The sequence below is a fragment of the Sorex araneus genome, chromosome 3 (assembly GCF_027595985.1).
Source record: "Sorex araneus isolate mSorAra2 chromosome 3, mSorAra2.pri, whole genome shotgun sequence".
Classification (NCBI taxonomy): domain Eukaryota; kingdom Metazoa; phylum Chordata; class Mammalia; order Eulipotyphla; family Soricidae; genus Sorex; species Sorex araneus.
The window spans coordinates 183,786,431-183,812,247 of NC_073304.1; the positions used below are offsets into that span (position 1 = coordinate 183,786,431).

Here is a 25,817-nt window from a genome sequence, read left to right on the forward strand (position 1 = left end):
AAGAAATTGGTTATGTAAAAGACAAAACCTTATCTTCAGGTTCTACAGCAGGTGGGAAGATGAAAGGAGCTGCCTGCCCTGCTGCTGAATTTGGAGCAGATCGGAGTGTCCCTCTTTTACCCCTGAACATTGTTAGGATGGTGTCCAGGGATGGTTACTTGAGGACTGAAAGCAGATTGTCCCCATCAGTAACCTTTTAGTTCAAAACTGCATCTACAGCCAGCATTCCACTAGTCTTTACAAGGAAAAATTGCCTTTTCCTGTCTTTTCTATGTAGTTGGGCTTTGTTGACAGAGAATTCTTAGACCAGAACTATATTCCTTGAGTAGCTTGTTGACCCATAGACTTTTCTCCCTCCGCCTTCCCAAGCCCCAAGCATAGGCACAATGAAGACTGAGAGACAGCACAGTGTACAAGAGTTTATTTAATTGATATTTGAATTTAGTTCTATCATGTGTATCATGTGGAGCCCACGTTACAAGTTCCATCTGGGTCCACTACACCTCTAACCAAAAAAAAAAAAGAAAAGAAAGAAAACTTAAAAAAAGAAAATCCACAACTTTTCAATGTCATTAAATATATTCATATATAATAACCATAATATATTAGTAGGCATTGGGAAGGAACCCAAACAATATGTCATGGTCACAACTAAACATTTACAATGCAGAGTGAACAGAACTCCAAAATCCAGGAGGGAGTTAAGGGAGGACGGGAAGTGCATTTGGGAATGGGTGGGAAGGGATGTCCAATGGCACATGGAATAGGACTGGCCGGGTTTGTGCAGGGGAGGGCCCCACAAGTACAAAACTGCGATACCCCTAGGGTATGACCATGCACTCAGTGACCTCATCAATGAGTCTAGTTTGTCCACTCTCCAGTCTTTCCTGGAATTTGGAGAAAACCTATAATTATTCCATTTTAAAATTATTCCTTACCTTACAGTCTCTTTGAGTTCAGTCTCATTCCACTATAGGGTAACCCAAATCTGTACCATTGCCAGCAAACCACTTTGGAGATAGAGTTCCAGGAGGTTGCAAGAGGCCTTGGGGAAACTCCTAGCCTCCTTGGCTTGCACAGGAGGTGTCAAGTATTCCTTCTATTTGTGGGACAACTCAGATGCTGCTGCTCACTCTTTTCCCCACCAAGGAAGCCACTGCGTCCAGGGGGCAGCCCCCATCCTTTCCTCTTCCCTCCATCCCAAGCCTTTACGGCATTACTCTGTGTCAGAAAAGCAGACACTCCACTGTCAAGGGCTCCAGACCACCCAGCAGGTAAGAAAAAACAACTGGGGAATCTGCAAACAAAAAAATCTAATCTGATATGTTGTTCTTCAAACACCTACATATCACAATTCTGGTTAATACACTCATCAAATTCAAAATCTAGTTCCATTTGCATTCCTTCCTAACTGTACAAATTGAAAACACCTTGATTCCTTCCACCTCCTCCTGGGGAGAGGGGTGAGGGTGGAAGATGGGTGCTTTCCCAAGGATGGATCATCGGGTGATGGCTGGAATCAGGAGTTGATTCTTGATCAATTGGGTCCAAGAGATTGAGGTGAGGGAGCTGCCATTAAGAAGCCAGATTGGTGTTCATAGAAGAGGGACACTTGCCCTGTGTAGTGCCTTCTGTGGACTGTGAGACAGCTGAAAGTGCTGGCTGAAATCAGGAGATGTGGGCAGGATCCAAGAGATCGGGAAGGGCAGCATGTAGTGGCTGAAGTCTCATCAGTGTTCTCACACTGATCACTGATCTGGCTGATTTGACATGGATCCCAGGAACTGGCCTTGTGTCCTCAGAGGAGCCAAAGGAAGAATAAAGTTATAGGCTGACTGAATTTAAAACAAGATTAATTCTTGCTTGGCATACCCTTGGCTGACTCAGGAGACCTCAAGAGATCTATGGTCTAAGCCCTTCACTGGACATGGGGGTGACAGAGAACTCTGGTGGGAAGTAAGGGAATACCAGTAAGAAGCTGGACTGGTGTACACAGAGATAGGACACCTGCTCCAATGCACAGCCTTTTGTGGACTATGTATGAGACAGCAAAGTGCTGAGACCTTCCAGATGCTAATGGTGTCAGCAAACTACTCTGGGCCTCAGGAGAGCTGCTGTTTCTTTAGCAGAGTGGGACCTGGGAAGACAAATGCAGTTCACAGAATAGTCTTCTCCCTATCCCCATAGGTATCTCTGCCAGTCTCCCCTGGAACACCTCCAAACTCCCCCAGGGGGACAAATGTTCTCTCCACTGTATCTGAGGTCAGCTGAGGCTGATACTTCTGGAACCTGGACTCCCAGGACTGCCCCATAGCAAGTCCTTTCTCTTCTTTGCTTGCCTCTGAAGATGTCACTTTGCCCACTTTCCCCTCCACTTCTCCAGACAACCTGCATTGAACAGGGTCAGTGTCTCAGTGGAAGCCTTGATGGCAGCCTGATATGTGGCAGGACTATCATGGAGAATGGCCCTAGCTCAGAAAACAAGGCTTGAGTCTGAACACAGTCTACACATGACCCTGGTAACTGCCCAAAGCCCAGTGGTCTGGTTACCTATGCCTTTTATTCATCTCCGGTGAGAGGGTGAAAACCCCTGTATCACAGGGTTGTCACAGGATATGACGATATCATGGGAGTAAAGTGCCTACCACCGAACAGGTGATTGGTCAGTGGCAACCATGATGCGGGCTTCAGCTGAGGCTGAAGGAAGCCAGACTAAAACAGGTCGAGCTTCATACTTGGTGTGACCCCTTTAATGAGTCAAACTCCAACAGGAAAAATGAAGCCAGTTTCCTGACTGAGAGTGAGCCAGGCCTCCAAATCAGTGAGCTAGAGAGAGCACGCGAGTCCCCAGGCAGTAAAGAGATTCCAGGAGGCAGATGTCCCTAAACCACAAGAAGGGAGGGCAAGCAGATCAGACAATCTAAAGAAGAGGCTTGCTTAGGGGATACATTTCTAAGAAGACTTGGAGAGGGGGGCCTGGCCACATGTGGCATGGAGGCATGGGCTAGATTAAGACAGCTGTAGAGGGTAGTTCTAGGGTTGGCATGGAGGAGAGATGGGAAGCAATAGGCTCCCCTGGCCCTGCAGCCTCTGTCCTTTCCCTTGGGGACCCAAGGAAGGCAGCAGCAGCAGAAAGTGATCATAGCTTCCTTGTTCCCCAGGAACCCGGCCATACCTTCCCCTTCCTGCTTATGGCTCCAGTGATCTGGCACTTCACTGAGCCTGCAAAGCTTGTCTGACTCTGGCAAGCCCCTTCCCCCAGCGAGCCTGCCTTTGCAGCCTGCATTCCTTGCCCATCCTGGCCATTCCCAGCTGTTGACACAGTAGAGGGGCCTTGTGGGAGCTGATGTCATTATACAAATAGTGTCACTGCAGCAAAGCCAGTCAGTGCTCCACCCCGCCCCCCTCCCCTGGAAAATGTCATTAAAAGGGCTAGTTGCAAGTTTCCAGAAAGGAAACTGGGAGGTTTTGCCTTCGAAATGCTTTCTCCGGCAGGCAGCTCCAGCATGAGGCAGTGACCACCCGGCTTGGGCTTCTCAGGGGTGTTCTTGGGCCCACTGCCCTCTGGCAAAGGGCACAGTCCTGGGCCCATCTCAATCCCCAGCTGGGCGGGGAGAGGCACCAACAGGGGCTTCCTCTCCCCTCTGGATCCAGAGGCTATAATCACTGACCCACGGCCCCACCCAGGAGGCCCAGGTCAGCAGGTGGCAGTAGGGACCACAGGCTGCATGAGAAATGCTTTTTTTTTTTTCTCCCCAAAATGCCTGCCAGGTCCCTTCAGAAGGGGCCCAAGTTGTCTCAGCCAGGGGTCCTGTGGGAATTCCCAAAGAAAAGTCAGGGGAAAGGTGGGAACTTTTCGTCTTGTATGTTGTGGGTGGTGGTTTGGCCAGACTCCATCAGTCCCCACTCCCCGAGAATTCACAGTTCTCCTCACGTCTCCTACACCATCACCAGCCACTAACCAGGGCGGGGATGGGGGGGGTGCAGGTCGGTGCCCCGCCCCCCTCCACAGTGACCCCCCCTCCTGGTCCTCTGGAAGCGGAAGCGCGACTCTGCTCTGGAGGGAGCCCGTGAGGTAGCTAAATTCTCATTTCTCCAGGGCCTGGCCGGCAGCTCCGCAGCCAGGGACAAACAGGGTGGGGCTGGGGTGGGGCTGCCAGGCTGCCTGCGGCCCCGCCCCTTGCCCCGCCTGGGAAGGGCGCCGCCTGCCCCGCCGCTGGCGCCGCGGCCTGCGCGCTAGGCCTTTTTGCACTTGCCCTTCTTCTCGCGCTGCTGGAACTTGCGCAGTCGCCGTGCCCATGTGTCCCGCCACTGGATCACCAGGCTGCTCTTATCAGCCACGATGCCGCTCTGGTCCGGTGAGTCCTCTGCGTTGCCCAGCAACAGGTACTTCTTAAGGGGCTTGATTTTGGGGCACTTGCAAGCGATGTCCCGTGAGCGAATCCAGAGGCTCTGATCACCACGGCGGATGCGGCTTGTGCCCTGCTTGTACACAGAGATGATGTTCACCGTGAACTTCCACCAATCCCCCGCCTTGTCTGCTTTCAGGATGTGGATCTGGACGGCTGCAAGAGAGCACAGAGGGTCCAATTAGCTTCCAGTTCCGGTGGCCAGATCAACCCTGCCTCTGTACTCCGGAGGGTCCAGTGTATTTGAAGGAAAAGTTAAAAGGGCCCCAAAGCCAGGAAGAGAAATGAGTGGGTGGTGGCAACGCTGATCGGAAGCCCGAACTGCCAAGAGCTGAGCCAAGGTCATTGTTCCCTGAGCCTTACCATCTATTTGAAAGGCCCAGGACTGCCAAGGCCTTCCAAAGGACTGGGAAGACACTGCTCCATCTGCCCAGAATGGCTGGTCCTCAGAGGCTGAGGGATTAGGGTGTGGAGCTGCTACAGGTCCCTGCCATCTAGCACCAAGCCTCCCGACACGTCCAGACACACAATTTTTGCTAATACAGAAGAGTCCTGGGCATTCGGGTTTCCTAACCCTCCTTCCCCCATGGCAACTCCACCTGGTCCTCCCAATTCTCTCCTAGCATTTCCCCCTAGTGCCAGGTTCCCCCAACTTGCATAGGATCTGAAACCTCTGAAGGGCTTGTCAAAATTCACATAGTTGTTTTGGTGTTTCTGATTCCACAGTTCTGGGTGGGGCCCAAAATATGCATTTTCCCACAAGTTCCTTGGTGCTTCTAACCCAGGGAGTACACTTTTAGGAATCACTGCCCCACTTAATGTTAACATGTTATTTCTGTTGAATATTAAAATAGAGGAAAAACTCTTCAAAAATGTATGTAAAAAAGGGCACTTTGCTAAAATATTTGTGAAACACTGGATTGAACAAAGTCAGAGCCTTCCTTACTGATTGACCTTTCAGCACCTTTAATATGTGCACCGTTTCCCCATCTGCTGACCGCAAAACCCTTTGGCTACAGCATCAACAGTTACCAGTAGCGTCACAAGGCCTTCACAGGAACTGCTACACAGACTTTCCCAGACCAGAGACAGCAGCGTCTGCTGTTCTAACCCTTATTCACAGGAAACAGCCATCTTCCCCTTGCTGAATCCACCCTGATTTCCTTTATTCTCGCACTCAGAATCCCTCTGGTGACTGAGTGGACTTGTTCCACTTGAGAAAGGAGCAGCAGCCCGACTCTCCAGATGACAGGAGACCTCAGTGGCTCCAGCAGTCATGAGGTCACGTGGGCAGAACATGCCGAGTATGCTTCACCTTCTACTTAGTGTGGCCTGGCTTCCATGTTGGCTAACTTCTCAAGGTTCCTGTGGGTGGGGGGGTGGGGGGGTGCAAGTGAGGAGCAAAATGCCATCTTCCTTCCCAGGGTCACCCTGCTCTCCACCTATGTCTAAACGTGGCCCAGAGTGATGAGTCCAAGCCAGACACCATCCCACTCCTGTTTCTGGAGTAAGAAAAGTGGCAGATTTTCTATATTTTCATTTCAGTTGTTCTTGGGCATCTTGAACTTTGCACTTTCATCTGAGGGCTCAAAGAATGGCTGCCATGGAAACGGTTTCTATGTTTTTGTTGCTAAGGGACTCAATACAGAGTGTGAACTCTGAGGGTGGCCCTCAAGCCAGGCGAAGAGGCTGAGCCATGTGTGTTTGACTGTGCAGCTTGAGGTCAACTTGGCAACTGAGTGCTCTTCAGCTCAGCAACAGGAGAGTCATCCCTGACACCCCTCAGAGCCCCAGTTTCCTCTCGTCAGGACAGACTGAATACACAATGAGTCTCCCTCCACATCCACTATTTGCCAGCATGAGACTGCAGAGTCCTAGGCCAGCCACACTATACTATGCCCCCAGGACCCCCTCCCTGCTGGAGTAAACAAGGTGGTTTAGCAAGGCTACAGTGGAAGCTCCCTCTGACTCAGGACCCTGGAGAAAGCTGCGTTGATCTCAGGCATTCAGCATCTATGGACTTAGCTATGGGCAGAACTGGGTCTTCCCACATCCCAAATCCATATGTTAAAGTTCTATCTCCCAGTCTCACAGTACATGACAATATTTGGAGATAGGATCTTTAAGTACTGTAGCACTGTCATCCCGTTGTTCATCAATTTGCTCGAGCAGGCACCAGTAACATCTCCATTGTGAGACTTGCTTTTAGTGTTTTGGGCATATCAAATACGCCACGGGTAGCTTGCCAGGCTCTGCCGTGCAGGCGGGATACTCAGTAGCTTACTGAGCTCCCCGAGAGGGATGAAGGAATTGAACCCAGGTCAGCGCGAGCAAGGGAATCTTTAAAGAGGTGATTAATATGAGGTCACTGGGCTTGCCCCTAATCCAGTATTGCTAAGAAGGGCATTAGGACACAGATGGGTACACACAGAGATAATATCCTCTGTAAGCCAAGGAGAGGCCTCAGGAAACCAGCTTTGCTAACCCTGTAGTCAAACTTCCAATATCTAAACCTGTGAGATAATACATTTTATTATTTATGGCCCCCATTTTGCTTTCCCCCATCCTAACAATGAATTCAGAGACTTGGGATCAGGTTAATCTCAGGGTGAGTGAGTGAAGGCTTGGTGAGATTTTTCCAAGGAGGAGGACACCTGTGAAAAAACACCAGACCTTGACCTGGCCCTCCAGGTCCCCAAAGGTGCCTCTTACTCCTGGGGTGAATGCTCTATCTACTCAATGAATGCTCTGGATCACCCAGCATATGGAACATCCAAAGCAGCCCCCCAACCCCCAATCCCCCTCACCCCAGCTTAGTTCTGCTTAACTCTGAGGACACAGCCTAGAGAGATAGCTACCTCTATACTTTGCTCCCCTGGAGAATTCAGGGGTCTTATTCAGAAAGCACTGGCCCGGGAAGTGTAGTGACAGTTTAGTAGGTAGGGCATTTGCTTGCATGCTGGTTCAATTCCCAGCATCCCATATGGTCACCTGAGCACCGCCAGGAGTTATTCCTGAGTGCAGAGCCAGGAACAGACCCCTGAGCATTGCCAGGTGTGACCCAAAAACAAAAAAGAAAAAAAGAAAGAAAGCATTGACCTTGTCCTCCTTCCACCCCAGCCACTCCTGTCTGTTTCACGGGCCCCCATGTGGGACAGCATAAGTCTGGGGCGGGAACAGAGAGAGTGGTGGTAGAATGTGATCATATGATCATGCTGAAAAAAAATTCACATTTCTGCTGCTCTTGGCAATGCCTCTGCATATTACACAGCCCACCAAGTATAAACTGTACATGAGCACATGGGCCAAGTCCTCAACAGCTGAAAATATTCACAGACACTGAAACGGCGACCTTCAGCAGACCTGCTTGGTATGCTCAAAGCACACTCACACAGCACATTCCCTGTCTGCTACCACTTTGGAGGGCCCTGCTGGCAGATAGGAATAAGTGGGGTTCCTGGGAGCCCAGGCATCACCCGGTCAGGGACTAGGCATAGCGACTGTGGGCAATTCTGCACATCTGAGAGGATCACAACAGGCCCTGAACACCACAGTACATTCATTCCAAGACAATCAGCTTTAGGAACCTGAGCCCCCAGCCCCCTTACACTGATGTCTTAAACTGACCTCACCAGGCTGGAATGTGGGCATAGGCAAGGATCCCCCAAGCAGTTTTCAGAAAAGGGAAAAAACTTCAAAAAGGAAGACCATGGGGTCAGATGAGGGAAGGGGAGACTAAGAGCCCCGAAAAGCCCTGAATGAAGAAGGTTCCAGCACAAGCCAGACTGACGGTTGCTAACGCAAAAGCAGGAAGGTTCCAGAGAGATGCTGAGTGTGTGGACCAGCTGGCCCCCAGCCACTGCTTCTTCAGCCTGACTCAGTGACAAGCAGCCCCATCTCAGGTCTGCACCATGAAAAATTGAGAGCTCAAGAGGCACAATAGTGGCATGCATTGGCCTCATGCAGCACAAGGGTGGATGAGTGACACAGGCCTAGCCCAACTGAGCTATTACACCATGGGTCTCCAGCAAGCTTCGGACGAAGCAGATCTAGAGGGTGGCAGAGCAAGGGGAAGAGTCCTTAGAACCAATACCCCTGCTCTAGTGCACACTTGCCATTCTGACTGACAGAAACCTGCAACTCTGGAGAGCTGCCCATGACTCGAAGACAGTGAGAAAGGGACTGAGGCCAAGGGAGGCCAGAGTCATCATGAATAGCTGTGCCAGCTGGTGCCGGTCACTGAGTGCAGAAAGCTAGGAGGTAGGTTCCACGCAGTCTAGATACCAGGGCCAGTCCTGAGGACCCTCTAGGCCACTGTTTGCTACATTCCAGCAGTAGCATGTCCTTCCCTGGGAACAGGCAGCTGACCACCCTTAGTGAGAGCCTCAAGCTGCAGTTGCTGATCTTGGGAGTGACCTGGTGATTGAAGTCAACCTAGGCAGTGTCTATGCTTGGATTCCTATGCAGGGACTAGCTGCTACGTGGCAGTCCTTTGTCCAGAATCCCTATTTATACAAAGACTCCTCCTCTTGGCACCAGCTCTGGGCCTGCCACTGCCTCTACCCTGGACAGTAGCTTCGCTTGCAGGTTGGGGAGATCCTGCTGTGACCAAAGTTCCTGACTGAGGCCAGATTCTCAGAACCTGCTTGGGAACAGGGGCAGGGAGGTTGGGGACACACTTGCTTCTTATTCCTTTGCTGCTCAGCCTGAGGAAATAAAACCATGTTGGGCCTGGGCTGTCCTCTGCTCTCAGTAAGTCTGACCGCAGGGATATTTCTGCAGGAGAGTCTTTATGCCTCTTGGATTTATGGGCTGCTGGAGGGGCCGGGAACCAGGACCTTCCCCATAATAGTCCCTCCAGAGAAACTTGGGCAGTTGGCCTCTGACCTCCAGAGACCCAGGAACACTTTTCTGTTGGCTCAATCCAGCTGAGAGGTTGAACCCATCCACCTCAGAGATAACTAGCAGAACAAATGGCAGGAGGATACTAACCCTACACAAACCATTAAGCCATGCAGCCCCATAAATCTCCCACCACAGAAAGTATGTCAGGAGTTGCAGCTGCTTTCATAAAATTCATCTCTGACCCCATGGTCCCCTGGCCCCTGTGAAGGGAAGGAACTGCAGAGCAGGGTCAAGTCCTTTTCTCAGGGATGCTAGGCTGCTGCCAAGGGAAGAATGAGCAAACAAGTAGGAGCCTGGCAGGGCTGGCATACCCAAGAAGGGGTATCACAACTGCCTGTGCCCAGTTTTCATTAACTGAGGTGCAGGGTCAGAAGCTCAGAGGCCATTCCTCACCCTCCCCCACAGTCACCATCTGAGAAACTGAAGGAATCCTGGGGTTGCCACACAGACTTCTAAGGCACTGTCCCAGAATTTGAGTAAGGCAGAGATTCACTTAGGACTGGACAAAGTTTTCCTATTACCCCTTTAGCTAAAGAAATATTGGTACCACACTCTATCAGCTAGTTGAGGGTTGCCTCAGTTTCTGACTCCAGGTTCCAGTGATAGACTCTGCCTGGGGAAAGGGTTTAGGTGTCTGAAGTTAAGCTGGCTGCCAGGGAATCCTGAAGGAAAAGACACTGGGGAGATGGCAGAGAACAAACCCAAGGGAAGCTATCAGCCCCCCCTCTTCCTGGTGGATATGTTAACCTGCCCTCCCTTACATCCCAGCTTGAAATCAAGGAGAGATTAGGAAACTGCTATAGCACTTTGCAAAAAAGTTCAGACAGGAGAGAGACCCTGGATTTCCTGAAAGAAACCAAGGAAGAGAGACCCTTCCAGAGGGTCCTTAGGCTGTCTCCTCACCCTGTCAGGAGACCACAGCCTGACCAACCTGACCCCAGTGTATGTACCTTCCCCCAACAACAGGTACCCCCGCCACACACACACACACACACACACACACACACACACACACACACACACACACACTGCTCTCTACTGTCAATGTCACTTGGACGGTGGCCAAGACTTTATCCCTGGATATCATAGCTTCATGAGATGTGCTGCCACTCCAATCTCCCAAACCTAAACTAACTCACACTGCTCCTCAGGAAAGACAACGTCTTTCCTGTCTCCTCAGGAAAGACAATGTCAGGCTGAGTACAGAAAAGTACATAAAGAAGCTCCAGAGAGTGAAAGGATGAGGCCCAGAAGTGCCCAGAACCTCAAGGCTCGCCTCACTCCTGCTCCCAGGTCTTCAGCGAGCTGGGAGAGTCAGTGTTGGAGACTCTTGACCCCATCTGTCTGGTTAAGCAGTCACCCACTCTCCCCAACAGAAAACCTCCTTTAGCATGACATCTAAAGGGCCTTATCTGTTGAGCTGGCATTGGGGACTCCCTGGATCTCCCTGTAGTCCCCCACATTCTTTGAGGCTAACTCGTGGACTCAGTTCCACATCTGGCTTCCATATGGGCTACTACTCCAGGCAGGGACTCATTTGGCTGAGGAAAGAGGATGATTCCCAGGAGATGAATGACCCATCCCCCCGACCTCAATCACCCTGAGAAGAGGTCAGTGAGCCTCTGAAACCATGTGTTACTGGCTGATCAGAAAACCATCACAGGCATGAAGACAATGCTCAAGGGGTGAGAGCCAGTCACCTAGCTCACCAGGATGCCCCTCTTGGTGGAATAGTCCCTAGAGCACTTATCTAACATCAGTACCTGCCCCCTAGTTCCTACATCACAGTTTACTATAAATATAGACGCCTCATCTCCAGGCCGAATATTACCGATTGGGGGCTACTGACCAAGAGCAATAAGTTGTCAGAGAGTGGGGAGGGATTGTCCTCACTGAGGGGTCCACATCCTCTGGTGATCTGGAGGGAGCTCTGAGACTCTCCAGTGCTCTGGCTCCTCTGGTTTCTACCCGAGCAAGGCCTTGTCTCCATGTGTCATCCCTGCCAGTTCCTCAACCCACCATCCTCTGGGTAATCTACAGTCATTTCCACCACCATCACCCCCACTTTAACCATGATCCTAATTAATCCACCATAAACTCCCTCCACTAAAGGTTGTGCCTGGTGATAGGATGACTGTGCTAATCCCAGCTCCCCATCAACAACCCTGTGTCTGCCATGTCCACCATCATGTCTGACTTCCTCACAAAGATGTCTTTGTGGCCTCTCCCAAGGCATAGAGAAGTTATCCCTTGTGCTTCCTAAGAACTAGTGTCCCTCTATGCTGATACAGATAGTGCCCTGTTCTGGGGAGAAGAGCCACCCAAGCCCTCCAAGTTCCACCTTTTCATCAACAGATATGAATCCTCCCTCATGGGGTTGTGATGATCAGTGTGTAGCAAGGAAGAGATCAGTTACTAGCTTTGAAGTTCCTTCTCTCAGTCTTGCTCCATTCCACAGGTGCCAGGTCACATAGGGCTATAGAAAGTAAATCCTAATTCCTGCAAGGTACTCAGGCCTCTATCTGCCCAGTCTCTGAGAGAACACATGCACCTCTTCCCTACCAATCTCCTCCTGTGATTGACCCTCCGAAACAAGCATTGTCTACACTGTAGACAAATCATCTTGTGAAAGGTATCTTGATTTTCCATCTGGTGGTTCCAAGATGTCTTTCAACAAAAGGAGTGAATAATAAATATTTCTGGGCATGAATAAGTTTTCCAAGTATAGGCAAAAGAGAGATGATCTCACCTTTCAAAATGTGAACTGTCTTCCCCACTATTAAATTCCAGGGAGAAGGGAAGAGTGAGACAGCAGCACCCGGGCCCCCAGGGGTGCCTGGTGTCAAGGTGAGTAGGACTGGTTCTTGATGGGTCAGAGTGATCTCTGCGTGGGCCCTAATTGTGGCTGTGAAGCACAGCCAGCTTTACCTCAGCCTCTCTGCCTGCTACTCCACCACTCCAACTCTTCAGGATCTCTCCCCTTCCATGTCCCTTGTCTGTTTTCATTTCTATGCTTAAAGGCTTTTCTCCCCTGTTGGATAATACTGGGTTGTAATTGCTGCTCCCGCAGAGAGCTTAAGGTTTATTCGGCCACTCCCATAACAGTGCAATTGAGGTACACCCAATTCCATCAGGCACTAATAATTCTATATTGCTTTTCTCTTTCCTTTATGTCATTTGTATGGTTAATTTAACAATGTCCTTTTTGTATAGACACAGGAAGACAGTTGATTCTATGCTATGTAACATGGGAGTTAATTCACTGCAAAATAATATTTACTCCTGGGAATCCATATTTACTTGCCTCAGTTGCCCTTAGTTCCTTGCGCTCCCAGAGCAGGGTCCTAACAAGGGACTGGATGGACCCAGGGCAAGCTGTGAGCTACCCTGGCATCAAAATGGGCCAGGCCAAGTGCCATAATACTTAACTATAAGTTAAGAGCACAGTCATAGACAAACTGTCATGACCCAAAAAGAGGTAACTGAATAAGGACCCTGTTAGGAAAAGGAGTTAGGATAGATTAAACTGGCCTGAGGACTGCGGCCTGGAAAGTACAGCGAGATGTTCCCAGGAAGAGCCAACCTTTAAGCTTAATATATCTCTTACTGTGTTCATACAAAATGACATTGCTAGAAATATTATAAGAAGTAAATTTACCATGACTGTTTAAATGGGTCACTAGCTGAGGAAAGGAGAAAGCAATACATCCTGGATGGAATCCTACCCTTGGGTGGATCAGAACAGAACAGAACAGATGTTGGGGAAGGAAAACAGAACTACTCTGGACTGAGACTCTGGGACTGGACTCTGGAAAGGAGGTGCTGAGAAGGAGATGCTGAGAGGGAGATGAAGACTAGATGCTGAAGACTAGATGCTGGGGACTAGAGAGTCGACGATGAGACGCTGAAGTGAGGAAGAAGAGATAACGAAGGAGAGGACTTTGAGGTCTACAAGGAGGCTAGGATGATGGAACTCTGATGACTTGGACTACGGCCCAAATGACAACTATGATTGTGCCGAAAAGGGAGTGATTGGACGATGCTGGGGAGGAGAGAGAAATAAACTGACTGCCGACCAGCCCTGGGGCCTGGCTCCTGTTTCTCAGTTCCTCTGCCTGTCCGCCGCTCATTGTCCGGCCTGGGGAGGTGGTTCTAGGCCACAGAACGTTCTAGTACTGCATCCCTCACATGTGCAGGCCTATCGCAACCCCTTTTCTTCTTTCATTATTAAAACTTACACTCCCCATGCCTGGAAACCCTGCATTACCCAGTGAGCACTGGATTCTGGACTCCCTTATCCAGGAAGGCTGCCTGCCCCTCCTTTTCTGCTCACTCTGGAAGATAAGTCATGCCCTGCTTATTCCTTCTCAGACCAGACCCAGACCCAGACCCAGATCCATTTTCTGTCTTTTTTTTTTATTTTTTGGGTCACACCTGGTGATGTTCAAGGGTTAATTCTTGCTCTGCACTTAGGAATTACTCCTGGCAGTACTCAGGAGACCATTTGGGATGCTGAAAATCAAACCCCGGTCAGCCCCTTGCAAGGCAACTGCCCTACCAACTGTGCTATCGCTCCAGCCCCCCAGATCCATTTTATATGAACTCTGTGAGGTAATATTGAGTTACCTCCGTAACTGTAAGCTCTGCAGTCAGCACAAGAGAAGGAACACAGCCCATAGCCGGACAGTCAGGAGTGGATGTCAAGTGAGATGGCAGTACTTCTTAGGATATGAGCACTAATGTGATTGTTTCTGCATGTATGTGTGCAAGTGTGTGTTTATGGGTGTGGTGTGTGGCTTGCATGAAGACAGGGCTGTGTGTGTGCCTATACACAGAAGCTGTGTCAAATGCAGAGTTTCAAACTTGAAGAGGTAACTGAGGACCACAGTGAAACCTCCAAAGGAAAAAGAAAGGAGACAAAGAGAAAGGAGACTGAGGTATGGAGGTGGAACCAAGGCTGTGTTGACCAGGGTTGGCATTGTGGGCTGGGCTGGACTGGCAAGGGAGTTCTGGCAGAGAACTGGAGTGCAGGGAAGTCCAGTGCAGGTCTGCAAAGAGGCTGCAAGATGCTATCTGTCCCCTTTATAATCTGCCCTGGGACCCCTGCCAGACTGCAGTCAAATAGTTCAACAAATGTTATTTGGTCATGTGACTCAATCTATGGTTTCTGGACTGGAGCATCTGGATAACACTCTGCAGGGCTGACAGCACTAGCAGAAATGCTTTTTGCCTCCTGGAGTCACCCAGCTCTTCATTGTGATTGCATGTACACTTTTGCTTGTGTGCACTCTCACAAGAAGACACAGATCACACATAGATGGAGAGGTCTCACACACACATGCACTTTGAACACACTCACATGCACACTCACACATTTACTCACACATGTGCACAGTCAACAACTGCACAAAATAAGGGTCTTCCCAGGTAGAGGTTTTCCTGAAAAGTTGTCAGGGATATGTAGTGTGCTTGAAAGGTACAAAACCTCCCCTCTGAACAACCCAACAGACTTTTCGTGCTTTTTCAGGCATTTGTAATGTGAACCAGATTCTCCTATATGGCAATGGAGTACTGAGAGGTGCCAGAAGTCAACAGACACTGATGACACCACTGACCCTGGCTGCTTGGAGGGTGGAACCTGGGGTGGTATGGTTCATAACATCCATATCTCATCTAGAAGAGCATCAAATCTAGAAGAGCATCAAATACACCTGAATACAACTCCATGTGATAAGAGAACAAGGTCCAGGCTGGTGAGACTGTCCAAAGTTACACTCAGGAATCTGTGTTCCGTGACTTCATTCCCTACAGATAGGAATAGAGGAGCCACGGTCCCTGTCACAAGATCTCTATGGATTAAAAAATATATATTATGAATGGGGCTGGAGTGATAGCACAGCGGGTAGGCCATTTGCTTTGCACGCGACCAACCCGGGTTCGATTCCCAGCATCCCATATGGTCCCCCGAGCACCGCCAGGAGTAATTCCTGAGTACATGAGCCAGGAATAACCCCTGTGCATCGCTGGGTGTGACCCAAAAAGCAAAAAAAAAAATATTATGGAACTTGGATGGGAGACTCTCCCCCTACCAAATTCTTTCTTGCTCTGCTTGGTGCCCAGCCCTGCCACTGTCCACAGAGCAGGCCCAGTTCCTCTGAGCCAGCTTCCTGACTTTTCTGCTCATCCCCCTTGGTGCTGGCATATGTATGCCTCCAGGGGTGTGTGGAACATTCCTGATTCACACTTCATCCCAGGGGCACAATCTTGACAGAAAACAAGGTTCCCAGATCCCTGACCAGACACCTTGGAGCAAAGTCTGCAGCTGCCCTTGCTGAATGGGGTGTGACTTGGAGCTTCCATAACAAGACTTCCCTCAGGCCCTGTACCCTGACCCGGCTGGGGGTGTCCTCCAGCCCCTCTCCAGAAGCCTCTTTGTCTTGCCTAAATATAAAACTTAGATGCTGACCTGGGCTAGGGGGTGCTTCCCCACTTTTAGATGACCCCAAGAGAACTAGGGACAATTTCTGAGAACAAAGTCCCCAAAAGTGTTTGGGAAATGGGAGGGAGGTAATAATCCCAGCCTCAGGAAAACAGCCTGAGGGGCATATTCACGAATCATGAAAACCCCGTTAATCATCGATTTCTCGAGTGGGCTCAGTAACTTCTCCATTCGTTCCTTCCCTGAGATCTTAGAAGTCTCTCTTGACTCGGCCCTCCCAATGATGTCGCACTGCTCTTTCAGGGTCAGGGGAATGAGATTCAGCTTGTTACTGGATTTAGCATATAAATACACCATGGGAAGCTTGCAAGGCTGTCCCATGCGGGCAGGAAACTCTCAGAAGCTTGCCAGTTTCTCCCAGAGGGAAAAGTAGGCTACAAGATATCGCGCGGCCGCGCGCTTCTGGGAGCTCGCTTTTAAGTTTCTGGATTTTGGCCATTGATGCGATTACACACACCTGGGTTCCTCTGCTGGTACCTTCATGCGTGAGGCCCATCTGAACGTATGGAGAGGGGCCTCGAGCATGGCTGTAGCTAGGTTCCAGTGGTCTTCGGCCGCCGGGACTCTGCTCAGGGTGGAGAGGGAAGCTGGAGCCCATCCCCTCCGAGGGGCCCTGGAGAAGACAGCCAGGTGTGCGGGCAAGAGACTCTCTGCATCGCTCTCTTCTGGGAGTTCGCTTTTAAGTCTCTGGATTTTGGCCATTGAGGGGCATATTAATATGACATAAATGAATGGTGCCAGAAAAAGAAAGACAGTTCAATGGGATGAGCACATGTTGGCACCACACAGTCCCCTGACCACCTCAGGGAGTGACTCCCGAGAACACAGTGGGGAGTAGCTCCCAAGCACCACCAGGCATCACCCCCAAACAAGTAATAGTCATTACAAATGAATAAGACTATGGTGTAACATCTCTAGATCTCAGCACTATCAGAGGGGTCACCCTACTTCTCTTGCCTCTGTTGACCTTTCACTCTTGATGCCAGCAGAAATGTGGTCAACTGGGCAGTGCACCTGGGCTATGACTTAGGGGCATGAACTGGTGTGGGGGAAGTGAAGTACCAGCTGTTCTTCACTCTCCTTAGCCAAGGACAATAGGGCCCTGATGTCTATGGAAAGAGCAGGAGGGGCGAGTTACCTCAATGACTATCCCCATTAATGAAAAGAAAATTAATAAAACCTTATCACATAGTAGGTCCAGTTATTACCCTCGAAACTTCTGACTTCCTAGATGGACTGTTAGAACTCACTGAGTCAGGGAAGACCGAGATACAAATTCTGGATGATGAGGTTTGCGTCGGGGACCCTTCTTTCTTACCCTAATTCTTTCATCTGTCTCTTCCTCACTCTCCACACAGCTGCCTGCATACTCCCAGAAGCAATTTTATGAGTCCTGGCCCTGTGCTTGGTCCTTCCACACACCCCAGTAGATGTGTCACTTCCATATTATAGACAAACTGAAAAACAGAGAAGTGACTGGGCTTACTCAGGTCCTACAAGAAAATCATACTCACATCCTTGGAAAAATGGAGAGAAAGGGGAGACCATCCAATGTGGATGGAGGCTTAATGTGGGGGTCAGTAAGTTAAAGAATGGATGGCCATAAGAATTGGTAATACTCAGGGGGCTGGAGTGATAGCACAGCGGGTAGGGCGTTTGCCTTGCACGCGGCCGACCCGGGTTCGATTCCCAGCATCCCATATGGTCCCCTGAGCACCGCCAGGGGTAATTCCTGAGTGCAGAGCCAGGAGTGACCCTTGTGCATCGCCAGGTGTGACCCAAAAAGCAAAAAAAAAAAAAAAAAAAAAAAAAAAAAAAAAGAATTGGTAATACTCAGCTAGAATGGGGAGGTGGGCAGATGGGAACTGAGGACAGAGCAGACCCTGCTTCAGCTAAACCAGGCCCAGACATCAGGAGGAATATCCAGAGAGAAAAGACCTGTGCCTGAGTTCTGGGCCCTGACTAGTGTCCAGATTGTGTCTAAGTGGCTCAGGGAGTTGAGCCAAGTTGCAGCCTTCCCAAGTTCTGCCAACAGATAGCTAAAACCACCCTCTGAGAACTCCTGTTTGCTCTACTGCTCTGAAGTGATCCCTTAACTTCACACATCTTTAATATCTCAGTTAGGCTTTGATCCCATATCTGGTATCTGGTCAGCCAGGCCTCCAGTAAGTGCTGGTGCTCACAGGTCCAAAGCCACGAAACCAGTACTGGTGCAAAAGATTCTAGGTCAGTGCTTATAAAAGGCAGGAAAGAGGAGCTGACAGAGAATGTCTAGGCTTCTGGGGAGGAGTCAGAAGATGGGTTAACCTCATGCAGGTGAAGGTGCCTGAGAGGTGGCCCCTCATCCAGTGCCATAGTTCCTGGGAAAAGGCCGTCAGAAATCCTTTGTCTATTTTCAAGCTTTGGGTACACCAGAATGACTTCCAGAATGACTTGTTTCACATACAGATGTTCCAATCCTACACTGGTCCTGTGAAGTACTGGAAGGTGGAGGAGACTTCAATAATCTACATTTCTGCCAAAGTGGTCCCTTCTCTAACCCAACTGCCCTCTCCCCCAGCACTCGAGGCAGGCTTCCAACTATAGACAAATCCTCCTGGCCTAGGATGATTGCCCCATAGCTGGAAGAGTGCTTCATGAGTGGAGGAGAGAAGGTAGATGGAATAGAGAAGGGATCACTAAGAAAATGATGGCTGGAGGCATCAGTCAGGATGGGAGATGTGTGCCGAAAGTAGATAATGGAACAAATATGATGGCCTCTCAGTGTCTGTGTTGCAAGCCATAATGCCCAAAAGTAGAGAGAGAGAGTATGGGGAATATTGTCTGCCATGGAGGCAGGGGGAGGGTGGGAAAGGGGGCGTATACCAGGGATATTGGTGGTGGGGAATGTGCACTGGTGGAGGGATGGGTGTTTGATCATTGTGAGATTGTAACCCAAACATGAAAGCTTGTAACTATTTCACGGTGATTCAGTAAAATTAGAAAAAAAATAGTAAAAAAATTAAAAATCCTCCTGGCCTTTGTTTCTACTGTCCTTGTATATGCCCAAAAGGATAAAGAGAGAGCAAAAAAGAGGAACAGAGAGAAGGAAAGTGCCTGCCATAGAGAAAGGCTGTAGGGAGGGCAGTGGGAGGGAAACCGGGGACACTGGTGGTGGGAAGTACACACCGGTTCAGATGTTAGAATACAGTATGACTGAAACCCGACCATGAACAGCTTTGTAACTCTGTATCTCACGATGATTCAGTAAAACAAACAAATAAATAAAAATGTTTCTTAGCAACAACAAAAACAAGAATCTGAATTTCCAACACACCATGAAGCTCCCAAACACCCCTCCTTTTTAATATACATATATATCTGGAGAATCCCACTTTGAGCAAAAGAGGTTCAAGTATAATGTCACTAAACAAATGACACATAAAAAAAAGTGAATTGTGGCTACAAGTATTGCACAAAGGCCAGAAGCCAGTGGAGAATCCCAGCCTCAAGCAGGTCTCTCTGGCCCTGGTACCTTTCTGCAGGATGAGAGGGAGAGGCAGCCACTGTCCTCCCACTCTGTAGGAAATTCCTATGCATGGGATCCGACAGAGAGATTTCATGACCACTACCCACCCAAGGCCACTTGCACCCCAATTCCTGCTTCCTGCAGGCCACATGGTGCCCTCCCCACCAGACAAGGGAACTCTCACTCACCGTAATCCTTCTTGCAGTACTTTTTCATGTTAATCTTCAGCTTCCCTTTCGAGGCCTTGCAGTAGGAATCACAATCTGCAAGAAGGGGAGGGAAAAGCACAGACAAAAAACCTAATTAGGCTGGCAACAAATAGGCTGGAGGGAGGCGCAGGAGGCCCACAATACCCAGAGGCTTGTGATAGCCATGGGCCACACAAACCAGCAGTCATTCAGGGTAGGCTGGGCCTTCTAAAGAGGCCCCTGGGACAAAACATGCCCCATCCACCCCCTCTGGCCTGACAGATCCTTGAGCCGCTGCCTGCAGCCCTCCTGGTCTCTGCGAGGGACTTGGCGGCTCCTCTATTATGCCACCCAGGGCTTCTGAGCACCACACAAATTCCCCCTGTTCTTAAGACACAACTGGAGCCTGATTAAAGCTGATAGAGGCCTCATTGTCACCCTCACGCTGGTTCTGTGTCAGGCGCTGGCTTTCATGGTGTGGAGCCTCTGGCTGGGGTCAGACCCCAACAAAAGAGGTCACAGAGGAAATTAGCAGCCCATGAAGCATAAGAAAACCCCTTTGGTGTCCACTCTACTGGAGTGTGCAAATAAAATGCCCCACGAAGAAGAGTTCAGTTCTAATGGGCCCTACTGCTGAGAGGAATGGATGCTGTGCCTGTAGCCACTGGATATCACTGTGAGGTATCCACAATGTGGGTATCTCTATGGGGCTTCCCACAGCCTGTGCACAAGAAGTGAAGGATGTGCGAGTTTCTGAGGCCTGCTTGCTATGGGGCTTGATTCTCCTGAGGATGGCCTGTATTAACCCACCAAATGCAAATGCCCACCCTGACAGTTCTTTCCACTCTTTGGATACAGAGCTGCAATTCTATTCTGAATTCCATTTGAGATACTCAGCAAGATGACAGGCCACCCCAGAGCCTCAAAAAGCCACGCCAGACTGCTTTCTTAACACTGGATCTTATCCAACTCTTGATGTGTGGGTCCTCACATCAATGTACATGATGTATATACTCTTGTCCTGCAGTTAAGAAAACTGAGGCACCTATCCAGTGCATCTGAGATGCTAGTCCACTTTAACTAGGGTCTCAGGTGCCATACTCAACTTAACACTGGTTTGTGCCATGTCACACTGGCAATAAATATCCCCAGATGTTTACTCCTCCCTTCAATGCAAGCAGCATTAAGCTCCATATTTTTCTCTGCACAGTGCTAGCATAGATTGGTAGAAGTGACCAGGAAGTGTGTGCCCGTGAGTAACATGATAAGAGAGAGCAGAAGGGAGGAAGGGAAACAGGGCTTGTGCATGCACGTGCATGAGTATACATGCACATACACTAATACACGTACACATAGGACCCATACTGCAGAGAGGTAAAACAAGGTCAATGTGGAAGTAAGAGTGCAGAGAAACTCAGGGCAAAGCCAGGATAGAAGGCTGGGCCTCCCACAGGTGCCTGCTCCACAGTTGACAGGTTAGCTCTGAGGGACTATTCAGGAGATATGACCCCAGAGTCAGCGTCTGGTACTTAAGGTGGCTGCCTCCTTTGTTGTCCCAGGATAAACTGAATCTCAGATTTCACAACAGCTCCATCCTACTGTTCCAGGAGACTGAAGCCTGGCAGTCCATGGCTGTCTTCAATACCAGCTTCTAGAGGACTCTAGTTTATTAGTCTCCTTCAGGTTCCTTAAAGCACTGGAGTCCACAGTGCAGACCCTCCTGATGGATGGTTTGGTTAGCGGGGTAAGGAATCTCCCCGGACACAGGGAAGGGGCCATATAGAGAGACTTTGTTCTACCCTGACCAAGCGCAAGAGGTAGAGGAGAACCAGGTGAAGGTAGTCTAAACACACAGATCAAGTGCACTGGCATCCCACAGTGGCACTTAATGTCCTCTTAATGTCTAATCAGATGGTGGGGGCTGCTTCAAACAATACTTGACAAATCATACCTGTCTGTATGCAAATCAAGAACTCAGTCAAGGCAGCCCCTAACACAACACTGAGGAAGCATGGCACTGCTCTTTGACCCTGCCAATGAGCCCTGTTTGCATAAAGACGAAACTGAATCGAGGCTCCTAATGCCCCGTTTCTCACAGTGGATTCACCAAGCAGTTTAATACAAACACTGATATCTGATTCCTACCAAAGAGGGTTTCATTTCGTTGTTTCAGACCATATTTTTAAGTTCCTCTGGTGATTCTAAAGTACCACCAGGGTCAACACCACTTTCGAACAAATATAGCTGGGTGGATATAGAGAAATAGGATAGTATCCCTGTGGTCTTACACAGAAACCTCAGCAACGAAGAGGAAAAGCCCAGATCAGTGGTTACTGACTCATACTAGTGTTCATGCAGATATACTCAAGTGCAGGAAACAGTGAGCACAGGGGTTGGCATTCATGGTTTTTACTGGGGGTCCTGCACCTCTACTTTCTGTCAGCCAGGTCAGTGTGCTGGTGTAAAATGTCCCTTATTCCCTTATGATCTGCCGATTATAATTTAGCTAAAAGAAAGGAAAATAGAAAGACCAAGACTATTAGAATTGTACATAAAACATGGATAAACTGTCTTGGAGTAAGAGACTGAATGTACTCCTTTGGGTAAAGTGAATAACCTTCAGAACATGGACACTGTGGCAGTTTTCTGGCTGGTTGTAGACTCTTTGTTTTGGTTGTATTCCAGAGAACTGAGGTCACTGAACAAGTGGTCCCTGGATAAAGAAATTATTTTTGTGTTTTCTATTTTTATCAAATATACAAAGCAACGGAAAATGCATCAAGATGAAGATGAACAAACACAGCTTTAAAATGCAGCTTTGGCTCCTTCAATATGGCATCTACTTGGCAGCCACCCAAGTTGTCTCTACTTGTTCTGTTCAAAAAGAGCTATAAAGACAAAGGAAAAAAATGAAAAAAAAAATCACACTCATGCCAAAAAACTATACTGATAGATGATCCAATGCTGGAATCTGGGAGCAATCTCTAGTAACTAAAGGCAGATGGTGGTGGAACATGAAAAACCTATCCAGGTTTTACCTCAGGACATAACTCTATGTTTAATGAACAGAAAGGCCCTGAAAAGCAGGGTGAAAGACGCAACAACCAGAAAACAAATGGGCAGATAGTGGGCAAGGTCCATATGATAGTGTCCTTCCAGGAAGGGAAAGTTATGGTAAGGTAGGGAACTGAAGTAATGGTGTTGGGTATTTGAATTGGTATATATGTTTTTTCTAAATCAGTGAGGTAGAGAATAAGAAAATCCAGCAGTAAGGATGGAAAAAAGGTGAATCAAGGGAACAGACTGGCAAAAATTAAGACTCAGAGATGGGATAGCAAACATTTCCCTGCTGGGTCTTAAGATGGGAATCTAGCTGTCATGCTAGAGCAGGGATCTGAAATTCTGTTTGCAAAAAGCCAAACAGTAAATATTCAGGCTCTGCAGGCCATAAAAGGTTTCTATCACAATTATTCCAACTGTGTCTGTAGTTAAAAAAAAAAAAACTAGAGAAAATATGTAACCAAACGAGCAAGGCAGATTTAAATGTTTTACAAAGGTTTGACCTCTAGGAAGGAAAAGGAAACTTAAATGGGAAGATTGGACTGAATGTTATGATGCAAAAGGGAAACTAGTGAGAAAAAGAACAATCAGAGAGACAAAAACCTAAACCAACACCCAAAAATCCAGGCCCGAACTAAAAGACACTTTAGAAGAAATAAAGAGAAATGCTATCAAAGAAAACAAAGTTAGACGCATGTAGAATATATTGTAGAAACTCACAAAAATCATAGGGAAAAAAGACAAATGAGAGAAAAATAACAAAACCACAAGGAAATGTAGAGGTAACACCTGGTTGCAACACCTGTAGCAAAGGCCAAAGGAATGGAAATAAGGATCAAAGATCCCCTCCCCACCCCGCCCTAATAAATCAAAGATAGGATTCCTGATCTAAAGACTGACATACAAGTGCACAAGAAAAGGACTGCAGATTAAAAAGATATAGGGAACTGGAGAAACAGTACAGTGGGTAAGGCCTTGCACTTGGCCAATCTGTTTTCGATCCCTGGCAGTGCGTACAGTCACCTCAGCACCACCAGGAGTGAGCCCTAGAAACAAAAAACCAATACAGCAAGCACAGCAGCCAGCTACAAAGTCTACATATAAAAAGCTGTCTCATTCTTATATGCATAGAATTAATCAGAGGAGAAAGCAATCAAAAGTCATGCAAAAGTCAATTCAAAGTGGATGGAAGACCCTGAGATCCAACCAGAAACTACAAAGTATTGAGGGAAACCTTACAGGCAGATTGTTTCAAGATTTTGACTTCAAAGGTGTCTTCAGTTATCTGATACCACTAACAAAGGCAACACAATAAAAACAAACAAATGGGACTACATAAAATTTAAAAACTTCTGCATGCCAAAAGAAGAAAAAAGAGAAAAAAAAAACACAGGCTAAAGCTGGCTGAATGAGGAAAATATTTGCATTCAGTATGTCAGGTAAAGGGTTGAAATCCAGATTATATATAGAGGAGTCACAAAGGTCAACCAAAAGTAAAAATTCAAATACCCTATCAAAGAATGGGGAGAGGAAATGAGTACACACTTCTCAGAGGAAGACAAGTGTATGGCCAGAAGGCACATGAAAAAAATGCTCAGTTAGGAGAAACAATCTGTGTTTGCAGACATGCGATGAGAAAGGAAATCTCATCTGCTGCCTGTGGGAATGGTGTCTGGTACAACCTCTGTGGAAAACAGTATGGAGAGTTCTCAATAAACTTAGAATTGAACTGCCTATGACCCAGCAATCTACCCTCAGGACATAAAAACATTCTCAAAAGGTCATTTGCATATTATTATTTATTGCTGCACTCAGTGAAATAGCTATGATAGGGAATCAACCTAGGTGTCCAACATTAGAAGAATGGATTATGAAGATGGGAGATATATATATATATATATATATATATATATATATATATATGATGGAATACTGTGCAGCTGCATACAATTTGCTGAAATGTGGTTGGAACCGGAAGATGTCATGTTAAATAAAGTAAGCAGAAGAAAGACAAACACAGGATTATCTCACTTATCTTTGGCATATAGGTATATAGAATACTGGATGAGGAAATGTACTTTATTAAAAGGGTCAGGGGTGCCTAGATCACCCTTCACCCTAGTGTTTAGAGAGAAAAAGAACAGAAAAAAAAAGAAATTAAGATGAGGAAGAAGAAAATGGAAAGTAGTGGGTAAACAATCATCAGGGCTTCAGTTATACCAGTGATGTGGGTGAGTGGTATAGTAATATATCCAGACTCAACAAAACTGAAAACATCAAATCTAAGCTAAAACCACTGAAACTTTGTAATGTGCCCGTCAAGTTGACGGGTGGGAATAGGATGCGGGTTGGGGTGGGGAGAAAATATGGGAACACTGATGGTGGGATTGGTGTTGAAATAATATATGCCGAGAAAACTCAGCTATCTTTGTAACTATCTTTTATTAACTTTGTAAATCACAGTTCTTTAATTAAAAAATAAAAAGAAATTCAAAGCAAAAAATATTTAATTTTAAAGAATATTCTTTAAAATTTAATTTTACAGAATATCACTCCAGAATATCACTGGAGTGATAGTGCCTTGCAAGCAGCCAACGTAGGTTCAATCTCTGGCACCCCATATGGTTCTCTGCACACCACCAGGAGTGATCCCTGAGTTCAGAGCCAGGAGTAAACCTTGAGCATTGCTGGGTGTGACCCGAAAAACAAACAAACAAAAGTGTGCTTCTAAAGACAGCCAGACACTTGGGCAAGAGACTCTCTGCGTTGCTTTCTTCCTGGAGCTTGCTTTTAAATCTCTGGATGGGCCTCTGATGGGATTACACAGGGGGCCGGGGGCAGTCCCTGGGTGTGACCACCTAGCTACTCGAAAATGGGAAATCTGGGCGGAAGAGGCCTAGTCCCAATCCGAGCAGGCTTGGAGGTCTCAGCCCCGGGTCTCTTGCCTGCACGCCTGGCTGTTTTCCCCGGGGTCCCCTCAGAGGGGATAGGTTCCAGTTTCCCTCCCCACCAGCAGCGCTCCCAGTGGCCGAAGACCTCTGGAGCCTAGCCACAGCCATGCTCAAGGCCCCTCTCCACACATTCAGATGAGCCTCATGCATAAAGGTACAGGCAGAGGAACCCAGGTGTGTGGGACCCGGGGCTGAGACCTCCAAGCCTGCTCGGATATTAATTTTAACATGCTAAAAAGATAAAAATGTACAAACATTCAAAAGTAAAATAATACTGGGGCTGGAGTGATAGCACAG

At 48.1% G+C, this 25,817-nt stretch overlaps 1 protein-coding gene across 2 annotated transcripts in view; it reads right to left on the reverse strand.

Moving 5' to 3' along the window:
• Positions 1-406: 406 nt before the first annotated feature.
• NTN1 (netrin 1) overlaps positions 407-25,817 on the reverse strand; it is a 263,946-nt gene continuing 238,535 nt past the window's right edge. For both annotated transcript variants that reach the window (XM_055131810.1, XM_055131809.1), the window contains exons 6-7: positions 19,510-19,584; positions 407-4,565 (exon numbers count right to left, since the gene is read on the reverse strand). In XM_055131810.1, the coding sequence (XP_054987785.1) occupies positions 4,237-4,565; positions 19,510-19,584 (404 nt within the window). In that variant the 3' untranslated portion in view covers positions 407-4,236. The remainder of the gene's footprint in view (positions 4,566-19,509; positions 19,585-25,817) is intronic.